General features: G+C 46.1%; 1 protein-coding gene and 1 long non-coding RNA gene across 10 annotated transcripts in view; one reads left to right on the top strand and one right to left on the bottom strand.

The window, feature by feature from the left end:
• The first annotated feature begins 2,045 nt into the window (after nucleotides 1-2,045).
• St3gal5 (ST3 beta-galactoside alpha-2,3-sialyltransferase 5) overlaps nucleotides 2,046-27,700 on the top strand; it is a 57,020-nt gene continuing 31,365 nt past the window's right edge. Inside the window, exons 1-2 of one of the 8 annotated variants that reach the window (XM_006505816.3) lie at nucleotides 2,046-2,488; nucleotides 3,411-3,471. In XM_006505816.3, the coding sequence (XP_006505879.1) occupies nucleotides 2,198-2,488; nucleotides 3,411-3,471 (352 nt within the window). In that variant the 5' untranslated portion in view covers nucleotides 2,046-2,197. Of the gene's footprint in view, nucleotides 2,489-3,410; nucleotides 3,472-19,697; nucleotides 19,874-27,700 lie in introns of those variants that run through there. The other 7 variants (XM_006505818.4, NM_011375.3, NM_001035228.2 and 4 more) reach the window with 7 other exon arrangements.
• On the bottom strand, nucleotides 24,707-27,691 carry 4933431G14Rik (RIKEN cDNA 4933431G14 gene). Of its 2 annotated transcripts, none has more exons than NR_045165.1 (3): nucleotides 27,539-27,691; nucleotides 27,339-27,440; nucleotides 24,707-26,121 (listed from the first exon to the last, which is right to left on the bottom strand). It is a non-coding gene; the product is annotated as an RIKEN cDNA 4933431G14 gene (long non-coding RNA). The 2 variants fall into 2 exon arrangements; NR_045163.1 differs by lacking the exon at nucleotides 27,539-27,691 and having other exon boundaries at nucleotides 24,707-25,490; nucleotides 25,717-26,102; nucleotides 27,339-27,434.

Genomic DNA, 27,700 nt, shown 5'->3' on the forward strand with positions numbered 1-27,700 from the left:
GTGTGTTATTTGGGGACTTTGGGAGCAGGTCTTCTTTTCCTTCACTAAGTGTCAACTAGGTGACAGAGCTCATGAATATTTGAAACAAATGTCCCAGGAGACTAAGACAGAAGGTAGAGTTCACTTCTTACACTTCATTGCCCTCAACTTACACCTACTCTTGTAAGGCAGGATGCTTCCAGCTTCCAGGACAGCCCTTACTGCTAAGAGGGTGGGGCTCCACACAGGGAGATGTGGGAGAGAACCAAGGCACAGAGATGTCAGAGCATCAGACCACACAGGCAGGCCTCAGGCTGGTCCAATAGTAGGAGAGTGAGCGGCTCTGCAATCTTTTTCCTGCTATAGTCATTCCAGGCAGCTAGCTAGTGTCTGACCAGCCTTGGCCAACCCACTGGCTTTAGCCACATGTCAGGCTTTCTTCCATCTTTTTTTCCCTTTCTAGACTATTTCCAGTGTCCTCGCTTTAAAATCATACAGATTTGTTGTTTTGGATAGCCATGAAAGTAGAATCCACCTACTCCGTTCTTTCCTATGTCTTTATTCTTGGCATTGACTACCCAGAGAGCATCCCCCAGTTCCCAGGCGACCATGTTCTACTCTCCACCCTGGAGAAAGAGCAAAGAGAGCAAGCTGCTGTAAAAAGGAAAACTGATAACGGCTCTTGGCTCAGGGTCTAGGATCTTCCTTCTCAAAATGAGAGGGTTATTGTTCGGTAAAAGATGGATAGCCATGCTTGATTGGGGCTGGAGAAGGGAGTTCTAAAAGCTAGCCCAGGGCCTCTTCCTGTTTGTACAGGCTGACAAGCTTCCACTACAAAGCTTCAATTTTCTCAGCTGATACACAGATCTAGCACGGGACCTTGAGCAGACCCAAAAAGGAGTTTGCTATGCAGTCACCAAGAAAACTGGAGCTGTTATCTTGGAAAGCGTGCCTCCTGACTATCAGAATGCCCCTTTGTGGTTAAATGTTCTTGAGGTCGAAGGCAAGCTATTCCAATATAACAAAGACTATGGCACTAGGGGATTTCCCACACACACATGCAGTAACAAAGGGTCTGCATCCTCAGAAGAACTTGGCTACATTATATCATTTACTCTGCGCTTTGGATCCCTTTCTTGTCGGCTTTTCTAGAAGATCATGGGGAAAAATATCCTAAAAGGGAGATCCAGTCCGGTTTTAGGCCTTTTTAATGCACCAATTTTGGGATTTATTAAATGTGTTTTTAAAAATCGTATGGCATTTCCTTTCCAAAATAAGGTGTGAGAGGCCAGGGCCTCTCTAGCTTTCAGACAAATAAGATTTGAGCGCTCCAAGCCCAGGTTCTGTTCCTGCTTCGGCCTCCAAATGACTTCAAAGCTACTCACCCTCAGTCCCACACAGACCTCAGTTCCTTCTCCTGTTAAAACAAGTTGGTTGGCTTTGGTAACTAGCACAGTAACAACCGTGTAGCCTAATCGTTCTCAACCTTCCTAATGCTGCGACCCTTTAATACACTTCCTCAAGTTGTGGTGGTAACCCCTGACCATAAAAAGTATTTTCGTTGATACTTCATAACTGTAATTCCACTACTGTTGTGAATCGTAAATGTAAATAAACGTGTCTTCCATTGGTATTAGGCGACCCCCAGGTTGAGAACCGCTGATTTAGCTTGTCCTGGTATTTGTCTCTTGGGTCTCAGGAACCCAGGACCAGTAATTACCTGAAGACCAGTGGGCAGCTGGCGAATAAAGCACGTGACTACGTCAAGCCCCTTAGTTCCCCAGCTCCGACTCCTAATTGGATGCTCAGTCAAAGCCTTTAACCGGTCCAGAGCCACCTTAGGTTCTCCGGAACGCCTTCCACTATCTAATCACGCGCAAGCCTGGGGAGAGTTGAAGAGATCCCCGAGCGCGGGGCACCCTCATCCTAGGCTGCCTGGCGCCCCACCTACTTCTCGGCTGGAGTTGTCCCGCTCCCCCTCGCACTAGCAGTCGGAGGGGGCGGGGGGACAGTCCGCTCGCAGGCGGGGCCTCGGCGCACTCTGATTGGTCTCCCTTATCCTCGTGACGCGCGACCCCGCCCCCGCCTACCCCCACCCCCCTCAGCATCCGCGCGGGGGAGCGGACTGTCCGGGGCTGAATTGGCGCGAGCGCGGCGCCGGGGGCTGGCTGGGGCGCGGGGCCCCGGGCTGGCGGCTTGCCAGCGCTCCCTCCCTAGCATGCACACAGAGGCGGTGGGCGGCGCGGCGCGGAGGCCCCAGAAGCTGCGAAGCCAAGCAGCGGCACCTGCCTGCCGAGGTACGTGGCGCAGCCCCCAGTCGGCAGAGCGGACACCGGGGAGCCCAGATAGCGGCGATCCGCCTTTGCGATACCCCAGGCCCAGCGGCTCCTCCCCAGCCCTGCGACGCCGGACGCGCCTGCTAGGGGACACGGGCGGAGGGTCGCGGCCCCTGGCTGCCTACATGGGCGCCCCCGGCGCAGCCTGCGCAGGTGTGGACGCGGCGCTGCGGGTAAGGATGACCTGCCCCGCGTGGCAGGTCCAGCCAGAGTGGCCCTCTTCACGTCGCTTGGTTCTGGGATTTTAATTCATTGCTGGAACCTTCTGAGCCGGCAGAGTCGAATAGACTCAGTGTCTCCCTTGACTGCTTTGGGGAACCTTGTACAGGGTAACTAGTGGCGCCTGAACCCTCCTGGTGCATCCATGTGGGTAGACGTGCAGTGTGAAAGTGGGTAGCTTTCTGCTGGCAGAAATTCACTGGTGACCTTCCCTGCCCCCTCTCTGCGGCCAGTCCTGCGGAGGAGACACATTGGGAGACCGTTTTGGTTTCTTGGAAATTTTAAGCTGTGTCCTGACGAGGGGACGCGTTCTTTGTGCGCTGTTTTATTTGTTTGTTTTGCGGAGAGGGTGTTAGAGAACAATTGGTAGGACCCCAGTAAATGAAAGCTCTTGTCCCTACTGCACATCAGCTGGATGACCTTGGCAGACACTGATATCCTCCTGTGGGGAGCTTGCTCTCCAGGTCTGTACTGGAAGACTTAACTTGCTGTTGGCTTGGGTCTCTTCCACAATGAGTTTGTGGTTTTAACCATTTAGAATAAATATGTCAATTGGCGAGAACTCTGTAGAATCACTAGCTGACTTGGAAATGAAATTTTTATACCTTTCCCCCCAGTAATTCAGTCTTAATTCACATATATGAATTTTGCCTTTGCAAAATTAGGTGTAAATGTAAGTAGATGTACTTAAAAGGAGGAAGAGGCATTTTTATGTGTTGTGCTTTTTCTGGGACCGATGGGTTTCAGGTTCCTTCAGCCAAGAGCTGTGCTGGGTTTTAGACTTACAAAGGAAGGAGACTCACACTCATCTCTGCCCTCTGGTGTCTAGCCAAGCCTTCCCTTGGTTTATGACTGTAAATCCTCTTCTACCTGCAGCCCTACGCAAATGCTGGGCCTGAGAAGAGGGATTTGTCTGCTGAAAGAAAGGACCAGAAAAGTAGGTTTTGGTTTCTTTTGTGTAATTCCATATCCTGACAGCTCAGAATGGTTTCTCACATTGCTGGTTGCAGGGCTAGGAATTGTCTGATTTCCAAGTTTTTGGTCAAGAGAATATTAATATGAGCTTCCAGAGCACTGTAGTCAGAGTGCTGCATCTCCTGACACTCATGTCTGCTATGTGGTCGGTGCTGTGGCTATCAGGCTGATAGTGTTTTCTTTGAGACTTGAAAAGAAATTGAGATGATTGGAGGTTTGGGTGGCTGTTTTGTTGGTTGGTCGGTCCGTTGGTTGGTTGGTTGGTTTGGGTTTTTGAGTCGGGGATAGCATGCTGTTCAGGCTGGCTTTGAATTCACTGGTGCATCCGAAGCTGGCCTTGAACCACTGATCCAAGTGCTGGGATCACAGACTTGTGCCAACATGCCTGGCTTAAACAGAGTAAGAGGAGGTGTGACAAGGCTTCTGGAAAATGGCATGCTGGGGGCTGGCAGGAAATTCTAAAAGCACACATTTATGATGATTCTGCAAATGCATTCAGCTTGACATACACTGGTCACTGCCCCATGTCATCAAAACAAGTCAAATGGGTGACTGGACAGGGAGGTAATCAAGAAACACACCTGTCGTTGGCTTGCCTCCTCCACCTCTTGCTCCCTTACTGGGCTTGCAAAGTAGTAGAGAATTAGCAGCTGTCTCTTGGCAGATTAATGGTGTGCTGGGTAGTTTTTAATGTCAACTTGATGTAACTTGGAATTATTTGAGAAAAGAAAGCATCATTTGAAAAAAAATGCCCTTACCAGATTGTCCTGGAGGCAAGCCTGGGAGACAGTTTCTTAAGTGGGGAGGGCCCAGCTCATTGTGGGCTAGTGGTCCTGAGTTGTATGAGAAAGAAGGTTTAGCAATCTCTGGGGACCAAGTCAGTAAGCAGTGTTCTTCCATACTCTCAGCATCAGCTCCTGCCTCTAGATTCCTGCAGTGTATCAGTTTCTGTCCTAACTTCCCTCAGTGATGGACTGCAACGTGGAATTGTAAGCTGAAATTAAACCCTTTTTTTTCTCCCAGTTGCTTTGGGTCATGGTGTTACAGCAGTAGAAACCCTAACCAAGACATGTGGGGAGGAGAAAGAGTCACCCTCCACGTCTATCTAGCTTTAGAGGAGGACTTTATTCTGCTCTGCTTATGGAACCAAGAGAACAGCCGTCACCCTCCAAGAGCATGCTCTTCATTCCAGTCTGGCTGGGAAGGCTTGGCATAGAAACAACTGGGAATATATAATATATATATATATATATATATATATATATATATATATATATATATATATATATACAATAACAGCGGAGGATGGAGAAGCAAGGACTGGATCAGCGTGGGTGGCAGGTGTTAGCAGAGGGGGTGTGGGAGGAAGCCATAAATATGGATGGTGGCATTAGAGCTCTCCCGGGAGAGAAACCCAGGAGCACTCCCATAGAGGGAATTAGTGGGGTGTGTGAAGGAGCAGGGGGAAAAATGAAGTGAGAGGCTCCATCAATCGGTATTAACTTACCTGAACACCAGATGAGGTTTGTTCCTCTTTAAATGTTGTGTAGGTACTTGGAGCACGTTTGTTCATTTCAGCACTTGGGAGATAGAGGCAGGGGGATAGGAGGATTGGGAGTCCAAGATCAGCTGCTGCTATAGAGCAAGTTAAAAGTCAGCTGGGGTATAGGAGATGCTGTCATGATAGATACACACACACACACACACACACACACACACACACACACACACGAAGCCAGTGAGATGGCTCAGTGGGCTAAGGTGCATGCTGCCTAGTGACCTGAATTCAGTCTCCAGAGCCCACACAGTAGAAGGAAAGAACTAACTCAGTTCTCTCCTGACCTCCACGTTTAGAAACGTGTGTAGGGAAAAGCAGAGCCACCTAAAGTAACATGTGCCACCCTCAGATCAAGGGACAGAAAACACCAGGACCTGTGTCCTACCCAGTCAGTCACCGCCTCTCCTAGCAGTTACCCTGGTCTGACCTGCTTCTCTCACACCGTGCTGACTTGGAAACCTGTGGCGTGTGTCTTCCTTTATAAGCACTAAGTGACAGGGAAGGAGCAGGGAACCCCGTGCTGCCTGTGGTTCAGTGCTGTGGCTCGCGGTGGTCACAGGGTAAGTTTGGTGCCTCTTGTCTGTCATCAGTTGTTGAATGTCAAGCAACTTCCAGTGTTTGTCCGCCCCAGGTAGTGCCGCTGTCACTGCTCTGCAGGTGCCTGGCTTTGGTAAGGCATGCCTTGAGTGTGTTATGGGAACCTGCAGGGCAGTAGGACACACACCCCCACCCCACCCCCCAGGCAAAGCTCTTTTAGTCTAGTCTCAGAATGAACCATGGCGGGAGCTCCTTCATCCTCAAGGATGAAGGCAGCAGTTCCAGATGATGGTGCTGGCGGTGCTTTTTCAGTAGGAAGTCTCTGCCAGGCCCTGTTCTATGCGGCCCCAGGAAGATCAGTCCTACAGAGTCCTGGCTCTCCTTGGGTCTTAGCACAGGGCAGGCTGAGCTCCAAGAGCCTCTTGAAGTGGAGAATGTGTCTAGTTGACCACTTAGTTTGCTCTTAGTCTCCACCCAGCTGAATGCAAACAAACCTCCACCCAGTCTGTTTCACTTACCTACAGGAAAAGCCTTTTCTTGCTTGAGTTTTTAAGCAATAGAAAGCATTTTGACAATACGCAGGGGTGAATTTTTGGATCATGAATGAACCCCTGTACTCTGGCATTCTCTTTTCCCCCTCAGGTTTAAAACCATCCGGGGTTATAATAGGTTGGTATCATGTGACTGGGTTTGATAAGCTCAACAAACAGCGTGTGAAAGGTCTACTTTATGAATAATAAATACTTAAGTCTTTTTGAACATTGAAGCCACTTTTAAAGGTGTTTGTTTTCAGGCAAGGGTTCGTAAAATCCAGTCTGGCTTTGAGTTTTGACTCCCACCCCCCTTCCGCCCCCCAGTGCTGTGGATTACAGGCCTGTAGTACCATAAGACTATCATTGTCATAATGGTGGGCTTATGTATATCAAGAACCAAGTGTTTCTCTTAGAGGTTGTCACCATCCTTCCTGGCTGTCCTGTCCCCTCATCTGTCTTTTCAACGTCTTCTAGCTTGCTGTTATTCACCCCTGCGTGTTTATTTCTCTCTTTATCTGGACTGGCAGGCAGCGAGAAGTTCAAGGGGATGAAGTGGCTTCTGATCTTCCCTTCTCTTTGCTTGCCATTTTCTGCAGTTGAGATCTTAGTCAGCGAGGGTTATCTGCTGGCACAGGCTGCCCCTATCTTTATCTGTATGTTCCTTCTGTTTGGGTGCTCTCCGGTAGAAACAACCTGAGCCATACCTATGATTTAAATTTTTCTAGTAGCCTCCCTTATGGAAAGGTAAAAAGAAGCTGGCAGGGACTAGAGAGCTGGCTTTGTGGTGAGAAAGCTTGCTGCTTTCACAGAGAACTGGAATTCCATGTCTAGCATCTAAGTCGGGCAGCTCGCAACTGCCTGTAACTCCAGCTGTGGATCATGCTGTGCCTTCTGCCAGCCTCTGCGGGCACGTGCACTCACATGCACATACATACCCACGCGTGTGCTACACACGGAATTACAAAATAAAAGTAATGGCTGGCAAGTTGGCTCAGTGGGCAAAGGCCTCTGCTGCCAAGTGTGACAACCTGAGTTTGATACCCAGGACCACCATGCTGGAAGGAGTGAACTCAGAAAAAGAGGTCTCCACATGCATGATCTCCACGTGTATACCATGGCATGTGTGCATCCACACACACAGACACACACACACACAGACACACACACACACAGACACACACACACACACACACACACAAAGTAATAAAATGAAAAATAAGAATAAAAACATAAATCTTTAAAAAATTAAAAAGAAACAGGTAGATTCAAGTTTCCACTTCTCTGGAAGATATTGACTTCTAAACTCACACGCACCTAGAGCCCACAGCTTCTAACCATATGTAATTCGTTAATGAATATTTTATAATCGGTTCGTCATACTCAGTCTTCAAAGCCTGCTCCCCGCTCCCTCTCTTGTAAACCATGAGAAGTAGTTTTCTCAGTCTGTCCTCACTGGGTGTAGAAACGTTACATAGACTAGCTCATTAGATTTCACCATAGCGCTGTGAGCTTGGTACCATTATCCTATCCCTCCCGTTTTATAAAGAAGGGTGTTAAGGTCAAAAAAGAGGTAAGAAGTTCCAGAGGGCAGAGCTAGGATTCAGACCTAGGCTTGGAGATAGTAGATGAGGCTACGGTTCCCATGTCTTTGCAGCAAATAATGTATTCCGATCCCTCAGAAGATATCCCATCAGAACTTGGGTCTCCGTGGTCAGCCTTCTGTCTCATACTACCTCATGAGGGGATGTCTCCATCTGTAGTCAAGCCTCAAAAGAGGTTTCTTCAACATCCAGTTCCACTTAGAAAAATCCCTCTTATTCCTCCAGTATCATTTCAGCACCTCTGGTAGGGACTGCTCATTTCTCTGTCAGCCTCAGGATATTGTCCCTCTTGGGCTGGGCCCTTCAAACATTATCCTCAGACTTCTCCAACCAGGCAGGACCTGCTGTCCCTACACTAGTGACATCTGCCCTCCAGTCCCCTCCAGTTCCTATTCAGACTAAGTAAGTCACTAGTCAGTAACTAAGGCGCTGGAGCAGACATGTTCCTTCTTCGGAGGAGCGCCCCCAAAGCTCTAAAACCTCTTGGAACACTTCGCCCTAGTGCCCAGTATAGAGTCCAGGAAGAGCGACCACCCTGGGGGTAGCAACACCTCCTCCAGCAAGGAGGAATGCTGACTCCTAATGCTGACTCCTTTTCATTCAAACCACCACAAGCTCGGTGACCTCTGACCACCCAGTGCCTGCCCAGGCGGCTCTCGCCATTGTCCTGCTTAGAACCATGGAGTGGATGTCCCGGGGTCTGCTTAGTTGAGTCTTCTGACCGCTGTCCTGTAGGACCCTGGTATGGAGTCTCCGCACACCTCTGGATTAACCAACATCATCTGGAACCCATTCTGAAGTCCTCCTTACCCTGGAGCACCCATGGCTCATCATGTCCTCTGGATGGCCTCCCTGGTTTCCTCTGATGGACTGTGGCTCCTTACCTATCAGACCCATGATCTCATTGGTGGTGCTTTGGGTATCTGGGGGTCCTTGGTCATATTCATAGAGGAAAGGGATTATGCCTTATTTATTTTTCTATCCTCAGTTCCTGGTATGTAATATTTGTTTATTAAATGTTTATTTATAGGATTATAAATCTGGGCATGAATGTTTATGCTTGTAACCCAGGGAGCCAGAGGTAGGAAGATTATTACATTGGATTTAAGGCTACTTAGTTAAAAAAAAACAAAGAACAAAAAAACAAAACAAAACTGAGGGATAGGGAGAATTGTTACGCGAACAACAAAGCAAATTCCATACCAGTGTAGAGCAGCCCTTCCCAACCAAGGCTATATGAGAAATTTAAGCCCTATTATCCAAAGGCAGCCTGTAATACATTAACTTCTCTCTTATGCTTCTGGAAGGATTCTAGTTGTTTGACCATCCTTGAGACGATTGACAAAATTCCAGCCCTTTGTAATAGGGCTTCATCCCCAGTGGAATTCAGGTCAAAGAAGGCTCAACCCTGTTTATGTGATATTAAAGGCTGACAGAATATAGATAAGAAGAGTGATAGCAACGGGCACCCCTGCGTTGTAGGACGTCTTTCTAATCTTCTTTCCACTGTTAAATGTTCTCTGACGTTTCTGACTTTGTAAACAGCAAGAGTTCAAGGCTGGGGAGATGGCTGGAGGAGGAAAAGAGTGTGTACAAATGTGAGGGCCTGAGTTCGGATATGGAGCGCCTACATAAAAACTGTGTGGCTGCAGTCTGGTTACCTCAGTGTTGCTGATAGGGCAGGGCAGGAGGCTGGCCAGCCAGCTTAACAGAAACACAAAGCGGAAAGAGTAAGACAGACAGTAATAGAGAGAGTCAGTTTACCTTATGTCCTTCTCAGGCCTCTTGAAATATTTCCTAGGTAAAGCAAATTAGTGTCCCTAACCACCATTATACCAGAGGAGGAGGCGGAATCACAGAGTAGAGCCCCCTCGGTGTTCTCATTAAAAGACTCAAACAAGTAAACACAAAACAAAAACAGGCATTGGTGTGACTGGGTGTCAGCTCCCTGGGTTCAGCATCTGTGCTTGCTTCTGGATTCTCAGAAAGTCTTTAATAGACACTCTATAACTAATATAGTCTTGGGTCCTATCTAGAGGACATATAGTTGTCTTTCTTTTTTATTTTTTTATTTTTTTGGTTTTTCGAGACAGGGTTTCTTTGTATAGCCCTAGCTGTCCTGGAACTCGCTCTGTAGATCAGGCTGGGCTTGAACTCAGAAATCCACCTGCCTCTGCCTCCCGAGTGCTGGGATTAAAGGCATGAGCCACCACGCCTGGCTTATAGTTTTCTTTCTTTTATAGATTTTTAAATTCCATTTTATGTGTATGAGTATTTGCCTGCATGTGTGTATGTGTGCCATAGGCATGCCTGCTCCTCAAAGAGGCCAGAAGAAGGCATCAGATCTCCTGGAACTGGAGTTATAGATGGTCGTGAGCTGCCGTGTGGGTGCTGGAAACTGAACTAGAGTCCTCTACAAGAGCAACAAGTGCTCTTAACCACTGAGCTACCTCTCCAGCTCCTACCTTGTTTTCCTCCCAGCTAAAAGTGAGCATGGGTTGAGGTTTCAAGAAGCAAATATGGGAAGAGGCCCAGGTGCTAATTCATTGTCACCAACTCTGTACTGACAAGCCTTATTCCTGAGGTTCGAATGTGACCTTACCTAATTTACAGTTTATCCTTTTCTCTACCAGTGGCTACTGAATCAGAGTTGATGAAAAACTAGGAACTTTACTTAGTTCCTAGGTGTGGTGGTTTGAATGAGACACACACATACACACACACACATTTGAATGCTTGCTTTGTCCCTAGTGGGTGGAATTGTTTAGGATGGATTGGGAGATGAGAAGGCGAGTCACTAGGGATAGGCTTGGAGATTTCCAAAGCCCATGCCAGGCCCAGTTTCTTTCACTCTGCTTTCAACTTGAGGATCAGGATGTAAGCTCTGAGCTACTGCCCCAGCACCTTGCCTGCCTGCTGCCATGCTTTCTTCCCACATGGTCACAGTCTCACCTTCTGAAACTATAAGCAATTAAAGGTTTTTGTTTTTTGTTTTTTTAAAACTGAGTTGCCTTGGTCCATTGCCTCTTCACAGCAATAGGAAAGTAACTAAGGCACTAGGTATGTCACATCGAGTCCCTTATTAGTTCACAAAGAGAAAATAGCAACTGGCTTATACCACCTTAACCAGCTGTTCACCCGAGGTGCCACCAGTGCCAGGCCGGGTGAACACCGTGCACCTCCTGAGGAAACACTGAGAGAAAAGCACTTCACTCTCTGCTGCTCTGGCCCCAGTGCATAACTCGAATCTAATCGTGAAGAAACGTCAGACGAACCCCAACTGGGGAACATTCTGCAAACTACTTGGCCTGTACTTTTCAAAAAATGTCAAGGTCACGAGAGATAAAGGAAGCCAACCCAACATGACATTAGGCCTCATATGTGATCCTGGATGGTATCCTGGAAAACGGAGAAAAAGTTGTTTCTGTTTTTGTTTGAAAGTCATCACTTGAAATGACTAGAGAACTCTTCTTGAGACCTTTATATTAGACTCTAGTTTCGAGTCAGTGTCCAGGCCCTCGCATTGATCGTTATACTGTGCTCATATAAGGAATGATTTCATTTCTAGGAAAATAAAATATTTAGGGGTGACAGTGCCTACAATTTTCTTTCAGGCATTTAAATAAATTATGCATATTATATCCTAATAGAACGACAGCACACACGTTAACCATGGTGGGGGCAGTTATTGTGTGAAGGGTAGATGAGAATATAAGTATCGTTCTTGCAGTCTTTCTCTAAGTATAGAATTGTTTCAGAAAGCAAAGTGGACATCTCTGCAGCCTCCAGCTCATGGGTGTTCTGACACTGTGGACACAGAAGCTGTGGCATGGCTGGCTGCGTCTTGTGTGGCCACTGCTGCTCATTTCCTGTATTGTTGAGCGTTCCTCAGCATCTGTCCCTCCTGACCTCTGCAGGAAACAGAATGAAGACCTGGTCTCCATTGGCCTCAGAGTTCTTTCTGTTATCCCCGCTATTGCTGCTATTCTAAGAGGCTTCCTGGTTTGTAGCTGGCCTCAGGGGCATCTGGTCAACCAGCTCTGGTTTAAACTAGACCTACCATAGTCCTGTGAGAGACGTTTCCCACGCAGACTTTGAAGTGTATTTAAACCCAAACACACATCTGTGCCCTGTAAGATCTAGTCCTCGACAGTAGATAAGATACAAGCCACACATTTGCCTACTAAAGATGGGTCTGCCCTTGTTGGCATTGCAGCATACACTTGTGATCCCAGCACTCGGGAGACTGAACGGGAGGATCCTGAATTGGAAATTATTGTGGAGTAATGGGGAAGATACTGTCCCAAAACAAGACCTACAAAGCAAAAAAGTATTCCCCAGTGCCTTGAGAGAACCCCAAGTTGTACATTTCAGTAGAAATCTTACACTTCTAAAAGCAGAATATTTTAATTAATTTTTGAGAATTTCATACATACATACAATGTACTTTGATGATTCTTCCAATTCCTGCCCCCAAAACTTCTATCGTCCACCCCCTCCAGACTGATTCCAGTTTGTGCTGCCCCCACCCCCAACATTTTAAAATCCAGTTTGAGGAATCTTTTGTACTTCCAGCTGGGTTCCTCTGTGGAAAGGTAGTGATGGGGACCAGTTCTTGGATTCAAAGGAGGATCTCCAAGTTGGGGCCTGTAATGGTTTATGGTGTGTAGGCTCACAGGTCTTGCTCTGTCTGCAGCTTCCCTCTGCAGAGACTGCAGCGCTCCGGTCAGCAGAGGAAGAGAAACTGATACAAATTTTTATTCCTCTTTTCTACCTTTCCTTCCTAGCCAGACCATTCCCTTCTCCACCGTTCATGGCTGTCTGCCCTCAAGCCCAGCCCAAAATAAACATTGTTGTAGTCTGTCTCTCTCTCTCTCTCTCCCTCTCTCTCTCTCTCTTGTGTGTGTGTTGGAACTTAAAAAAAAATCCTGTCCACTCTTTCCTTTTGGGGGGGTCTTTAGACTACTGCCATTTACTCTTGCCTCCTTTCTCTCCCTCCCTGGCCCCAACATTTTAGTGCCCATTCAACTAGCCAAGCTATTTACTGTTCTTTCTTTGGAAAGTCAGACAAGTGAAGATTCTAACATCCCAAGAAGGAAGACAAGCAACAGAAAGGTTTTACCCAACCCGAATTTTTGCAACTAGTAAACTTACTCCAACCATGACTTGGCCCACATCAAATTGACAAAGAGTTGAGCATTTCAACTCTTCCCTGTTCTGAGGAAGGTGGCAGCACCAGACAGATCCAGTTGCTTTTGCTCCCAGGCCTGTCCCTGCTGGTATGTGGGACAGCCATTGATCGGTTTGCCTGAGCCTTCCTCATCTCACATTCAAGGGTCTTATGTACAACCTGGACACTTAAGAAACATCCTGTGAGCCAGGAGTAATGGCGCAGGCCTTCAACCCCAGCACTTGGGAGGCAGAGGCAGGCGGGTCTCTGAGTTGGAGGTCAGCCTGGACTACAGAGCAAGTTTCAGGGCTACACAGAGAAACCCTGACTCCAAAAAAACAAAGACAGACAGACAGACAGACAGACAGACAGATAAATAGATAGAAAGAATAGAAACGAAACAAAACATACAGTGATGGTTGTGTTTGGATTTGGTGATTAGGGATACAGGTGAATTTGAGTGACCAGTGCAAGCTGGCAGTCATCCCTTCATGCTTCAATCAGTCCCTTTGGGCAAGCAGTGCCTGTCGATCTCCTACATTAGTGTGGAACACAGGTAAATCGGCTGATGTCTGGCTATCTCCAGCACAGGGCAGTCAAGTAGCAAAGCAAATGAGCAGGTTGAGAGGTGATAAGCTGTTTATCAAGGGTCTTAATCGAGGAAGGCAAGAAAGGCAAGCCCCAGGGATTATTGGGTAAGATATTGGAGAGGCACCATCTGTGCCCATGAGTCACATTTCTCACTTTAGAGAATGAGTGGTTTTAGAAAGTATTCCAAGCGTTCAGAATTTATCGCCTTAATATTTTAACCTTGTAAAGAGCAGAGGGCTAAGTGATGGTAATGTCTCCCCCTTCACACCAGAGGGATCTCACTGGTGTGGACTAAAGTGAATCATGAAGGGTTAATTGGCCACAACAGGAGGCTGCAGATTCTAACAACAGTGGTTTTGTTCTTCATAGCAGACCGACCCTTATTTCTTGGCTCTGTTTGTAGAGTCTGGACAGCTGTCAGGCCGGAACCTGTTTATCCCATGTGTCTGTCTGTGCTGTGGAAAACTTGCTTAAAAGGAGGATTTATTTTTAAAGTGCTATGCCCACGTTACACGAGGGAGCTTGCTTGAAAATGGACACCTTCATCTAATCCAGTCAGGTGTCACATTCTGAGCACGAAATATAGGGATTTGCATGCTTTATAGCCTCAAGTGGCTCTTGTTCAAGGTGTGGTTACAAAGCCCTGGCTGAAGTGACGGAGGGAGGTGTTGGAGGGAACTCAGTGACAGCACTTTCTGCGGTTTGTGGGGGTGACTGCTTGTGAAAGTCGGATTAGGCCCTGCCCACCCTGTGGATGTGGGAAAGGGAGATAGTGACATGGGACTGAGATGGGTGAAGCACGCAACAACCATCAGTTGGATCTGTGAGTGGGTGCTCTCCTCCCACTGCTGTGCACCAGCTCTTAGCCTGCTTTGTTCAGCCCACCTGTGTGTGGGCTCAGACCAGTTCACGTTAGTTGTCTTGTATACCATTGACAGGTAAGGACCTGATAAACCAAGATCTCTTGAAATTGTGCATTTTCAACCCCGACACAGAATCTTAGATATTGAAATGCAGTTGTCATTAGTTTTTCTTGTAGCTTGGCGTGTAAGTCTGATTACCTTTCTTGACTCTTCTATGAGGAATATGTTGGAATATTAATATGTATAATTAACTGTACCAACAGTGCCAGGGTGCTTTTGTTCCCCAGGGACATGTGGCAACATCTAGGGACATTTAAATCTTACTACATTTTATTGAGACGGTGTGTGTGTGTGTAGGCATGAGTGCCATGGCAGGAGTTTGGAGGCCAGAGGACAACTTCCAGAGCCTCTTCTTCCACCATGCGGGCCTTGGGTCGAACACAGGACTTTAAGCTTTGAGGCAAATGTCTTTCCATAGTGAGCTATCCTATTGGCCCAGGAAATAAAATTTTATTAAAAGGATTATTTATTATTTATTTTTATGTGTATTTGTGCTTGCCTATGTGACTTTATGTGCACCAAGTTTGTTCAGATGCCCATGGAGGCCTGAGTACCTCAGATTCCTTGGAACTGGAGTTATAGATGGTTGTGAGTTGCCTCCTCTTTGTGTGTGTGTGCGAGTGTGTGTGTGTGTGTGTGTGTGTGTGTGTGTGTTTGTGTTGGGAACCAAACTCAGGTCATCCGAAAGAGTGGTAAGCACTCGTAATAATGGAGCCATTTCTCCACTCCCACAAGAGACATTTTTGATTGACACACAGGAGGAGCAGGAGGAGGAGTGGTCTAGAGATGTGGCTGAATGTCTGATGATAAATGGAACCACCCCTCCCACCAACTGTGGAGCTGAACATGTAGGCACCAAGGTGGAACAATGATGCAGAAGACCTTATCTCTGTATTGTTACAGGCTAGGATTCTAAGCGTGTGTGTGTGTGTGTGTGTGTGTGTGTGTGTGTGTTGCAATGCTAAAGCAAGCCTGTGGTTAGCTACCTAGATTGTGTGGGGATGGAAATCACTTGGGCAAGGAAGAGTGGGTTGATTGCTAGAGTGGAGAAAGAAGTTAGAAATCAAGAGTGTCCAAAGCCATGCCTGCTGCCTAAAGCACAGAGCCATTTCATAGTGGCTCTGTGAGGTTTACAACAGGTTCTGCAGTACGTAGACAGGAAAGTGGTCTCTGCAATAAAGCCAATTCGTGGACCTGTCATCTCGCAGCTCCCATCTCTGTGATTGGAGTGCCTGTAATAAACATCTCTAACAAGAGCCCCTCATACATTTTGACCTACTTTAAATAATTGTTTTGATTTGTGTGTGTTTTTTTTTTTTTGAGACAGGTTCAGGCTGGCCTTGAACTCGGTGTATACCCCAGGCTCTGCATCACACTTGCAGCAATCCTCCTGTTTCAGCTTCCCCGGTGCCAGGGTTATAGGCACGTGCCACCACACCCAACTGGTATTATTAGCTTCAGCCCTCACATGGTACATTAGATAACTATACTTGTTCATTTTATTTCCATCTGCTTTCTGTTCCTTCCGCTAACCCAACTTACTAACAGGGAATAGTCTAAGCAGCAATAGGGCAGTTGTTCTTCTGGATAACAAAATATATTTAATTAGATAAATAACATAACCAGAAATGGCCCTAAAAGGGGATGCCTCTATCTCAGGCCTCAGATGAAGTTCTAACCTTAGAATCTGTTACTTTTGAGCAGCAATATTACCAGTTGGTTTTTATCAGCTCTGGGTGATTGCCATAGATTTTCAGCAATTAATTTTTGTTGCAATGCCTGCTGAGTCTGGTGCGGCACAGAGAGAAGGCTGATGTTTGCAGCCTAATTTAATTTGTCAGCCTGAGCCTTGAAAGCTAAGTATTCCCCAAATTAACATAGCCAGGGTGGCAGGGGAAACCGAGCTGAAAAGCAGAGCTCTGGGATCAGGTGAGCTGTGCTCTCTGCAGCCGTTCCCTCTACAAACTCAAATGGTCCTAAGTTCCGCCTGTGCTCTGTCGCCCATAAGCTGTGCCTCTGAGTACCTGCTCCCTCATGCACCAGTGAACTGCCCACAACACAAGCTTCGAAGGGCACTGGGTCAGGTTTTCAGTTGTATTATTATCTCATTTAATTCTTATAAAAATCATTAACTATTTAGACAACTTTTTTTTTCATCTCACATATAAAGAGTTAATTTTGTATAAAAGGTCAAGGAGTAGAAAATATTGGTCTCTGGTCCAGCTTGGCATAGCAACTGATTCTACCTTTGAAAGAGTTCAGAAAGGATGAATAAAGAGAAAAGAAAAGTAAGAATAATTTGGTGCTAACAAATCGCAAGTACATACTTTGGAAAGAGACAATAGAACCAGAGAAAGATCAGGTTTTTCTGTGGCAAGCTTCAGAAATAAAAGTATAAAAACAAATAAGATTTTTGGATTTTTAGACTTGAAGGGACAGTGTCCAACCTTCCGCCAAGCCTGTTGTCAGTTTCCTTCAGGATGGCGCCTCTTCTGCTTTGCTTTGCTTCCCTACCGTCCTTCTCAGTCCCCCAATGCCTATCCTGCTCCTGCCTGTGGTAACTGCTGTTGAATTCTCTCTGTCTGTATTCTTGAGGGTTTTTTATTTTTTAAGAATCACACATGTGGGATTTGTCTTTCTGTATTCAATTTATTTCACCCAGCATGGTGTCTTCCATGGGGCTCCATTTTGAAGCAAGCAAGAAGCATCTTTGCCCATCATTGCTTCAGGCTGCCTCTCCCTTTGGGGTGAGGCTAAGAGAGACTGATTTAGAACTTACTGGCACCCATTGCAGCGCAGCCCCCGCTCGCCAACCCCAGTGCTGCTGCTTGCCTTGCCTGCCCACTGACAGCTGCAGACTGCCCTGCTCAGTGCAGACACCCCGCTGCAGCCCTGCACAGCTCCCTCTCTCTGAGATCATGTTACCTTCTTGGACGGTTGATATCCAAAGCAGGGACTCAGCCGTTGTTGTCTCCATGTCTTTACTGTGAACATTGGCAGGACCAGTGAAACTTAACTGACAAATTACCCTTTCCTGGGGATGCATCGGGGCTTCTAAGGTGGCCCCTGCTCCTGAGTTAAGCAATTTAAAAATTTGTCCAGAACTATTCAACTTAGATGATGAGAGTTCCAGAAATATCTAAACCCTACAAAGCTACCAATTTTATCCATTTCTTCCCCTCCCCCCCCCTTTTTTGACAGATTTTTCAGATTGTACCCCAAGCAGGTAATTCTCCTGCCTTTTCCCCCTGGTTGCTGACATTGCAGGTGTAAGCTACCACCACATCCTTCATAGCTTTTTTTTACCTTAATATTTCTTTTTTTCATCTGTTCAACTTCCTCAAGGTAGTTTTCCCCAAGAGAAGTCTGAGCACTGGTCTTCCCCATTGGGATTTTATCACTGTAGGGACCTTATCTCTTCTCTTCCTTATCCTTATCTAGATCCTTGTCTGTTCTAGACCTACCTATTTTCTCCCTTACTGCAGAAACTGAATTTTCCCCGGGCAAGCAGCATACATCATTTACGGAAAACCCCAGACAGCTCTGCTGTTAGAGTCACCATAGAAGTGATGAAACATCAGAACCAAAAGTAACTTGGGGAAAAAAAGGTTTATTTCAGTTACATTTTCACATCTCTGTTCATTATATTAGTCATGGTTCTCTAGAGTAACAAAATTTACAGAATGAATCCCCCCTATAAATAAATAATCAATCAATCAATAATATATACATATATATGTTATATATATAAATGATCTATTAGAATAGCTTATAGGCTGTGGTCTACCTAACCTAACAATAGCTGCCTATAACTAGAAGGTCCTAGAGTCCAGTATTTGTTCAGTCCATGAGGCTGAATGTCTCAGCTGGACTTCAGTATATACTTGAATCTCAAAGAAATTGACTCTAAGGGCAATGGAGACTTTGTAGCAAGGCAAAAGGAAACAGGCAAAGAGCAAACCCTTCCTTCTTCCATGTCCTTGCATAGGCTTCCTGCAGATGGCATGGCCTAGATTCTTTCTAGGCTTCTGCTTCAAAAGATCTAGATTAAAGGTGTGTCTTCAGATTAGAAGTGGTTCTTCCCACTTCAAAATAAGCAAAATTCCTCACTGGAATTTTGTGTCCCATTTAGGGGTTTTAGTTAATTCCAGATACGGTCAAGTTGACAACCAAGAATAACCATCACAGCCATCAAAGGGAGTCGGATGGGAACTCAGGCAGGGTAGGAACCTGGAGGCAGGAGCTGATGCAGACCTTGAGGAAGTGCTGCTTACAGACTGGTTCATCGTGGCTTTCTCAGCCTGCTTTTTAAATAGAATCTAGGACCACCAGCCCAGGGTCGGCAACACCTGCAATGAGCTGGGCCCTTCCTCACCAATCACTAAGTAAGAAAATGTCCTACAGCCCGGTGTTATGGAAGCACTTTCCCAATGGAGGCTCCCTCCTCTCAGGTGACTAGCTTATGCCATCACAGACCCCAATCCTGCCTTCCTCTTGTCTGCACTGCACCCCGGCACCATTCCTTCTTGACCATGCTCAGGCATTTGCTCTTGCCCCCACAGTAGCTAGGTCTCTGGGCTGAGCTTGTTAGCTTCATGTGCCCAGCCCCATCCCCGTCTACTTCTGCCAGAACTAGATGGATTTTGCAGTTATTACTAGGAAGTTTAAGGTGCACACTCCATCTTTCCTTTACTCCCCTGCGTGAAGCCTATCCGCCATGCTGTCTTTTCTCCACTACAAGTTTACAAAATCACAAAAGTTTTCTAGCAGCTGTCTCTTATTTTCCCATGTGTGGATAGTAAATGGTAGTGCAGACACACTGGGAAAAAACGCCTTGCAACTTAATTCCCTTGGCTCCGTGGAGGAAGGCTGGCTGTCAGGACAGACACTGTCAAAGCACAGTCCACATCCCATCGTCCTCCTAGGCCCTGGCATCCGATCACCTCTCACGTCAGGTTCATCGCCACCCCAAGCTACACAAAGCCTGACACTCATGCCTGCTTCTCCCTGTGAGTGGGACACGGATCTTTGGTGTGCTCTCTTTCATCACCACATTCCTTTCATCACATCTTAGTCAATCTGTCGCTGCCTCCTCTTCCTCTTGGTCCTCTCAGGGCGGGGGGCCCCCCCAGGTTCCTCATTCACCTTTGAGACCGCAGCAGTGTGTGCCCAGGTCTTACCTCACAGTCAATGCGAATGTAGGGTTCAGCCAACTAGGCTAATTCCTATCTGTGGTGAAATCCATTTCTCACAGACCTCCCACCCCACAGATTTTATCCCCATGTCCTTGGCTGGACACGTTCACTCCAGTCATGTTTGCTCACTCAGAGGCTGTTTGAAACAGTCTGCAGTATTTAAGCCCTCATGGACGCCGCTCCTGCCTGCTGTCCTTCCCTCGCAGCGGAGGTGGAGAGGGGTGAGATGGATTTCTCGACACCTCTACTCACACAGGTATGTCCTTGGGAAAGTTAAATTCAGACAGCAAACCGGGGAAGTAGATGCTTTAGGATCTGGTAAGATCAGATGTAGTCTTATGCTCACTCCGTGGGTGCCCTATCTACTCTTTGGACAGCAAGTATCCGTAGGGTCAGTTTGCCACTGCATTTTTTACAGCTTTGAGATATCTATTTTACTTTTGTCTGTAGAGGCTGATTCTTAATCTCATGAAGTTACATTTGGGGGACCTGTAGCCAGTGACACATTCTGCACAGGCCCGTCACTTCTCTAGGCCCCCTCAGCCAGTCTTTAAGATCCTCAGGTTTCCTCCCGTCGCTCTTGTACATCCACATTCACTTATTTCCTGCCTCCATCCTGGTCAGTGCCTACCTCCTTGCGACCACTAGCTTCTCTCCGTTCCTAAAATTCACTCATTTCAGAAATAGATCATTGGGACCTGGTGAGATGGCTCAGCAGGTGAAGGCATTGGTTGCCATGCTTGGTGACCCTGCACTTGAGTGACATGACCCACATGGAAGGAGAGGAGAGAGCTGAGTTCTTCCTTCAAGCTGTCTCCTCATGTAATACCCCCATGTATGTATGTATGTACGTATGTATGTATGTATTATGTATGTATGTACATATGTATGTATATATAGGCATGGTGTCACACTCTATAACCCTAGCACTTAGGAGGCTGAGATAGGAAGATCTCTGTGAGTATAGGACAGGCCTGGTCTACAGAGTGAGTTTCAGGACAACCAGAGCTATGTAGAGAGATCCTGTCTTAAAAAACAGAACAAACAAAATATATGCACATATTTGGAATTACACAGCATGTAATCTTTAAGACGCTGTAACTTAAATGATAGAGCAAGATATAAATAATAACAATAGATTATAGCAACATGATATAAATAATAATTCACTTGTACATCACTGACTCAGAAAATTTCACTTTTGGACATCTTTTTAACCTCTAGAAGTAGAGACAATGATATTATGCCTGTTTCCTCCTGTTTCCAGCTGCCTTGTGTGGTACCTATAACATAGTTGGCCTTCGCTCAATTTCTTTAAGGTGAAATAGTCTACATATGAATTAGAAGCTCACCCCCCCCCCCTTAAGGTTTACTTTTAGCCCAGGTAGTGGTTAGAATATGCTTGCCTCACAGGAAGTGGCACTATTAGGAGGTATGGCCTTATTGGAATAGCTGTGGCCTTGTTGGAGCAAGTGTGTCATTGTTGGGGTGGGCTTTGAGAGTCTCCTTCTGGCTGTTTTCAGATCAAGATGTAGAACTCTCAGCTCCTTCTCCAGCACCATGTCTGTCTTCAGGCTGCCATGCCTCCTGCTATGATGATAATCTACTGAACCTCTGAACCTATAAGCCAGCCCCAGTTAAATGTTTTCCTTTGTAAGAGTTGCCGTTCGGTCGTCATGGTGTCTCTTCACAGCAATGGAACCCTAACTGAGACACTGAGGCACCCTCCCTCCACCTCCCTTCCTTCACTTCCCCCTCCCTCCCTTCCCCCTCTGTCTTTCCCTCTTCCCCTTCTGTATTCCTGTGTGTGTGTGTGTGTGTGTGTGTGTGTGTGTGTGTGTGTGTGTATCTATGTATGATAAAATGCAGTTACTTGAGGCGGTCAGAAGAAAGTGTCAGTCCCTTGGAGCTTCAGTTACAGGCAGTTGTGAGCCATTTGGCATGGTTCATGGGAACCAAACAAGCCTTTTGCCAGAGCAGCAAGTGCTCTTAGTTACATTTCTTCCTCGGGACTTTAATAAGAAATGTTTTCTTATCAAACACATAGCCTCTTAAAAACCCATCACACTTTTGGGTATGAGTAGAAAAACACCTTCAAAGATAAGCCTGTTCTATGAGAAGTGGTTAGTGAAGCTACAAAGTAGAGGCTGTGGTCCAGTAGCCTGAGTAAGGATAGGGTTAAATTGGTATGCCCTAGGGAGCCAAGCAATTAGGAGGGAGCCCTGGAGAGACACTATAGCCTAGACCTGAAGAAACTATATTCATGTGAGGGAGACAAGAGACAAATCGTATTTTAAAAAGTAAGGAAGCCTGGATGCCATGCCCCGAAGTGCACAAGTGTCTGTATAGGAAGGGCATATAAACCTAAGCAGCTGCTCCTGGGAGGGTGTAGTTCCAGCATGCCATGGCACTTAGAGCAGTGGTCAGAGCGGAGAGAAACAAACCCAGGTGGGTGCTCAGCCAGCAGTCTCCACTGAAAGGCATTTCAGCATCCCTTGCCTAGTGAACCATAGGTGGATCCCCACCTCCGTTACTATAATTAAGATAATCCCCCATAGACACCTTCAAAGATAAGCCTGTTCTATGAGAAGTGGTTAGTGAAGCTTCAAAGGCCAGCGCCATCTAACGATCCCTTATCTTATCAGCTTGACAAGACAATACAGCATTTTAAAGCCATAACCTTTCACCCCAGGTCCACAAAGTTTCTTGTTAATCTCATAAACTTGTCCAACCTGAACAACTCTTACATCTTTAAAAATCCCAACACGTTAAGAAATGTCTCTTCACAATGGCGTCTATAAAATAAAATTAAAAAAAAAAAAAACAAGCTATATATTGGGACAAAATAAACATTCCCATTTCAAAATAGGAGGATGGCATAAAACAGCCCCAGCAAAACAAATCCAACATCTAGCAGGGTAAATACCAAACCCCGTGGCTCCAGGTCCAACTTCTAGAGCTCCTGATGAAATCTAACCGGCGCCAATGGACTGGGGTGCGCCCACCCCTCCAGCTCTACTACCGCAGCACCTGCAGATTCGTCCTGAGGACGAATTGGGATTTTTTTTTTCAGGCTTTTGCCTATGGAGTGGTGCCATCAACACCGATACCACCTGGGGGATGGCTTGACATTGTCACGTTTTGATGCCAGCTTAATGTGTAGCCAGGCCCCCATGGGACCTCAGGTGTATCAGATGCGATAACCCAGAGGAAGCCCTTCGATATCCTCCCAGCCTCTGCTCATCTATCAGCTGCAGCTGCTCTGTCTGCATCAGCCAGCATAGCATCATTCTGCCTTGAAAGTTCTGCCACGAGTCTACCATTATCTTCTTAAGTTTAGCTTCTCTCAGTTCTCAGAACAGTGGGGTGAGGAAAGCCAGATTCTTGGCCATAATAGCACAGGATCAGCTGCTGTCTGGCCCTGATGACTCTTGTTTCTTCCTTCTGCAAGCTCCGCTGTCTGTGTATCCATTGGTGCTCCTTGCGTCTTACAGACTCCACTAGAACAGCCTATAAGCACTGCTCCCCCAGGCTGACCGTACAGTGGTGCTTGAAAACGTCTCAGGGTCCTGGCTGTTGTAACTTTTCATTTGTCTTCAGCAAAGTTTTCCTAATAAGGTCTTTGGTACTGGTTGTTTGGTTTTTTGGTTTTTTTGTTTTGTTTTGTTTTGTTTTTAGTGGATTTCAAGTAGAATGATACACTATGATATGAAATATTCTCAGTCTAGAATTGGTAGAATATCTGCCTGGTTAGAGTTGAGGCTGGGCAGTGTTGGCGCACGCCTTTAATCCCAGCACTCGGGAGGCAGAGGCAGGTGGATTTCTGAGTTCGAGGCCAGCCTGGTCTACAAAGTGAGTTCCAGGATAGCCAGGGCTATACAGAGAAACCCTGTCTCGGAAAAAGAAAAAAAAAAGAAGGAGGAGGAGGGAGGAGGAGGAGGAGGGAGGAGGGGGAGGAGGAGGAAGAGGGAGGAGGAGGAGGAGAAAAGAAGAAGAAGAAGACGACGACGACGACCACCACCACCACCACCACCACCACCACCTGGAGTTAAGGGACAGGTTGTTTAAAGCAGGGAAAAGAAAAAAAGAATGAAATAACTTGCGTGTCAGTTTACTTATGTTTGAAACAGAGCCTTATTGTGTAGGAGAGGCTGCCCTTGATCTGACAGTCCACCTGCCTCAGATTCTTGAGTGCTAGGATGAGCAAGAATGTCAGCTTAAGATAAAAAAGGGTTTTACCCTTTTCGAATCAAAGAATCCATTATCCACAAGGAAAATGACCAAAGTCGAGCCAGGTGTGGTGGTACACCCTCCAGCCCCAGCATTAGGGAGGCTCAGGCAGGAAGATTGCCAGTTCAATGTGGGCCTGAGCTACGTAGTGAATTCCTGCCTGCAAAGGGGAAGAGAGAAAGTAAACCAAGTAATGGGATGCAGCTTGAGGTCTAGGATGGGTAGCTCAGTAGATAAAGCACACAGTATGAGAAGCCCTGGGTTCAATCCCCAAGAAGATGGGTGGGGGGAAGGTGAGTATATTTAGCCTTTCAGATAGAAAAGCTAAATATGGTAAATATATTACTAAATATGTTAATTTATCATAATAGCCATTGATGTCCATATAAGCTAGGATATAATTTTGCTTAATTGATACCTAACACTCTTAGGTATTACTCTGTTGCTGTAATAAACACCATGACCAATATCAACTTAGGAAGGACAGGATTTATTTAATCTCACTGCCCATCATGAAGGGAAGCCAGGTCAGGAGATGAAGGCAGGAACTGAAGCAGAAACCATGGACGGATGCTGCTTACTGACTTAGTTAACCCTGTGGCTTTCTCAGTTTGTGTATACAGCCCAGGCCCACCTACCTAGGAATGGCACAATTCACAGTGCCTGCTCCCTCCAGCATCAGCTGACAGTTGAGACCATGGCCACAGGCCAGTCTGTTGGAGACAATGCTTCAGTTGAGGTTCCTCTTCCCCAATGACTCTTAAGTTTGTGTCATGTTGACAGCTGAAAGTAACTGTGACACACCTCCAAGAGAATGTGGGACAGCCAACAGTGGCCCAGGAAGCAATGGGAACATGGAAACAATTATGTGAATTTTTTAATAGACACAAAACAAAAGAAGCTCATGGATTATTAAAGTAATTTACCCATCACATGGTAGGTAGGGTACAGCAGAGTGGGGACATCTCTGCCGCAGGTTTTAGATACTGTGTGATGACGGTGTTAGCCCTTAGGTTGGTTGTGAGTTAATAGTTCAGGTGTAGAACATGGGTGTTCAGTGGCTAGTGGGGGTTATTAAGATAGCCCAAGATAATCTGGATTCTGGATCAACAGCTTTCCAGCTCTCCCAAGTTGTAAAGTTCAAACCCCATAGCTGGTTTAGAATCTTCAACACAGTTGTGTGGCCTTTTTTTCCTGGGAACTGCAGGTTATAGCACTTAAGGATTAGCAGCTGCTTAAATAGGTGTCTTCTTACTTTATCATCCTGAAGTCCACCCTGTGACCTTGTATTAATAATCCCACTGGCTTATTAATAAGACCACTACCACAATATCTTGAGCCAAACTTGAAGCAAGCTTTAATTAAATACTGGCCAAGGTGGTGGACTCTGGTCTCGAGTATTCTGAGATTCCCAGAAAATGGTGCTGAGTCAATCCCCCTTGGGTTGTATCCTGAGTCAAATCCTCGACTCTGTGGCAGGTACCTGTTTACACTGGGATCTAATAACCATCAGCTTAATGGTACCCAGATGAGAATTATCATCAAGTTAAGGCATTAATGATGCCAGGGGCAACAGTAATTAGTAGAAACAGAAAGGTCAAAGGCCCTGCATTGGCTGACATCAGTTACTATCCAGGAGGAGCCTGAAAATGAGAATGGGGACAGGTCATTTATGTCATCACAGGCCCCTCCTTCAACCCCCCTCCATTTTTGCAATATTTATTTCCTTAATTATTTTAGGACAGCCAGATTATCTCTAACAGTTATAGAAACAATTTTCTCTTAAAGCCACACAGGACCTCCTTGTTCTGTCTAAAGCAGGTCAGGTACCCTATTGTATTGTAGACCAATTTCAGCTAGTCAACCTACCTGTTGATAGATCTGAGTCTATTTGGTTTCAACAAGTACCTTTCCTGGTATGCCAGTGGGCAAGATAGGCAGCCGTTTTGTCCCCTGTGCCAGGTCCTTTTGACCTAACATCACAGCCTGTTGAGGACACAGGGTAGCATACTCTACTCTCTTTAACTACTTCATGCTGAAATTAAGATGTTGTCCTCAGATTCAGGAAATGGAGCATTCATTAGAAGCATCTGGTGAGCTGACCCAGCTGGAGAGACAGGGAGCAATCCGAATCAGCTGGCTTGGTCCATGTCAGCTTTCGGCAAGTCCAGGGCTCCAAGCCATCTGGATCAGTCTGTAGTCTGCAGCTGATTCCTGGGTGGTGCCTGTCATCTGAAATCTGTCTCAGTGGAAATCTGCTGAGACAGATACAAGCTAGGGACAGAAGTTAAAGTTTAAGGAAAATCTTACACGTGGAACTTTTAGGCCTATAGTCCTGGTAATTGGGAAGGAGAGAGTCTCAAGACAGAGATAGGGGAAGCAGGGAGAGAGGGAGAGAAGGAGAGAGAGAGACCTCGTCCTCAGGGATAGGTGTGGGGACTTAGGTGGTTCTTATCTGGAGTCCTTTTGACCTGTGGGAGGTGGATTCAAGTCTTAGGACTCAGACTCCCTGAGCTTACAGGATTTTTTAGTCTACTTAAAGAGAGAAAAGTTTTAGATATATAAGCATTGTCACTGTGTGTAATCTGTAGTGATCTACATTGTGGGAAAAGCAGCAAGCAGGTGTCTGTAAGACAGCTGGAGTAGAATCCCACCTTTGAATCAGCAAAAGCTATGGCTTCAGGTTAAAAAAGATGAACATTTATTTCTCCTCTGTCCAGTGGGATGGACATATAGATTTGACAGAGACAATTTTAGCCAGTGAGAAGCACCGTTAAGTCTATACTTAGAAGACAACCAAATAAAATTTAAACTCTTTTCCTTGTGACTATAATAACAATCAGTGCTCTACCATCTGTCAGAATTCCACTGATCAGTGTTAAAACTCTGAACTTTTGAAATCTTAGTATAACAAGAACAGAGAGGTAAAGAAATATGAAACTCCCATTTTTCATATACCTTAAATCATTCTCTTAAACCTTTACAACGAACGCCATAAGTCACTTTCTTAGATCCTCTGAACTTAAGCCTTCACGTTCTCAGACCTCTCTGCACCTTAGAACACTATCTTAGACCCTCAGAACTTACATAGACTTTAAACCGTTTATCCATCTAGTCATTTACTAGAGGCACAAATGGTTTTTGCTGAGAGCAGCCATTGCAAAGCAAGTGCTTTGAGTAAAAGAACAGTAAATAGCTACATCAGAAACCTGTTTGTCCTTTAATATGAAGCCTGTTGGCAAGGAAACCCCATCTACCTTTCTCAACTGGAGACTTAGTAGCTTTAGAAACAGCAAGGCCTAGTTTTTACATATGATGTGAACTATCTAGGCAGCTGCAGCCTTGCAGGGAGGAGCCCGTTGCCTGCTGCCGTTAAACTGACAGAGCTACAGTTAGCCTAGCCATCAATGCCAGCAGAGATCCGAGAAGGATACATTGTAGCAGAAAGTATCCAAATGGCTTATGTTCTGATTAAAATGACAGAGACTTACTCATTATCGAGATGATCACCCTAGGCTCTGTGGCTACGATGGCTTGGGGGGAGGTGGAGGTCTCAGGCCAGCATTGGTCTTCAGTCACCAGGCCCAGAAGATCTGAGAGAATTTTATGTGGAGGACAGGTGAGGAACTTTGTGGGGACTGACCTTACCCTGTGGTTCTTTCAATGGACTTGAGTTCTGTTCCCAACTGACCTTACTTTGACCAGGCAAGAGTACAGCAATCAACTCAACAGTGGCCGGGTTTGATGGCAGACGAGGCATGAGGCAGTTATGCCCAGTGGTTAAGGTTACCAGAATCCAGATGAAGGTGTCATGTTTAGAAGCCTTCATCTGGCTTCTACTACTAGGAGCTGG

Source organism: Mus musculus, chromosome 6 (assembly GCF_000001635.26).
Source record: "Mus musculus strain C57BL/6J chromosome 6, GRCm38.p6 C57BL/6J".
NCBI lineage: Eukaryota > Metazoa > Chordata > Mammalia > Rodentia > Muridae > Mus > Mus musculus.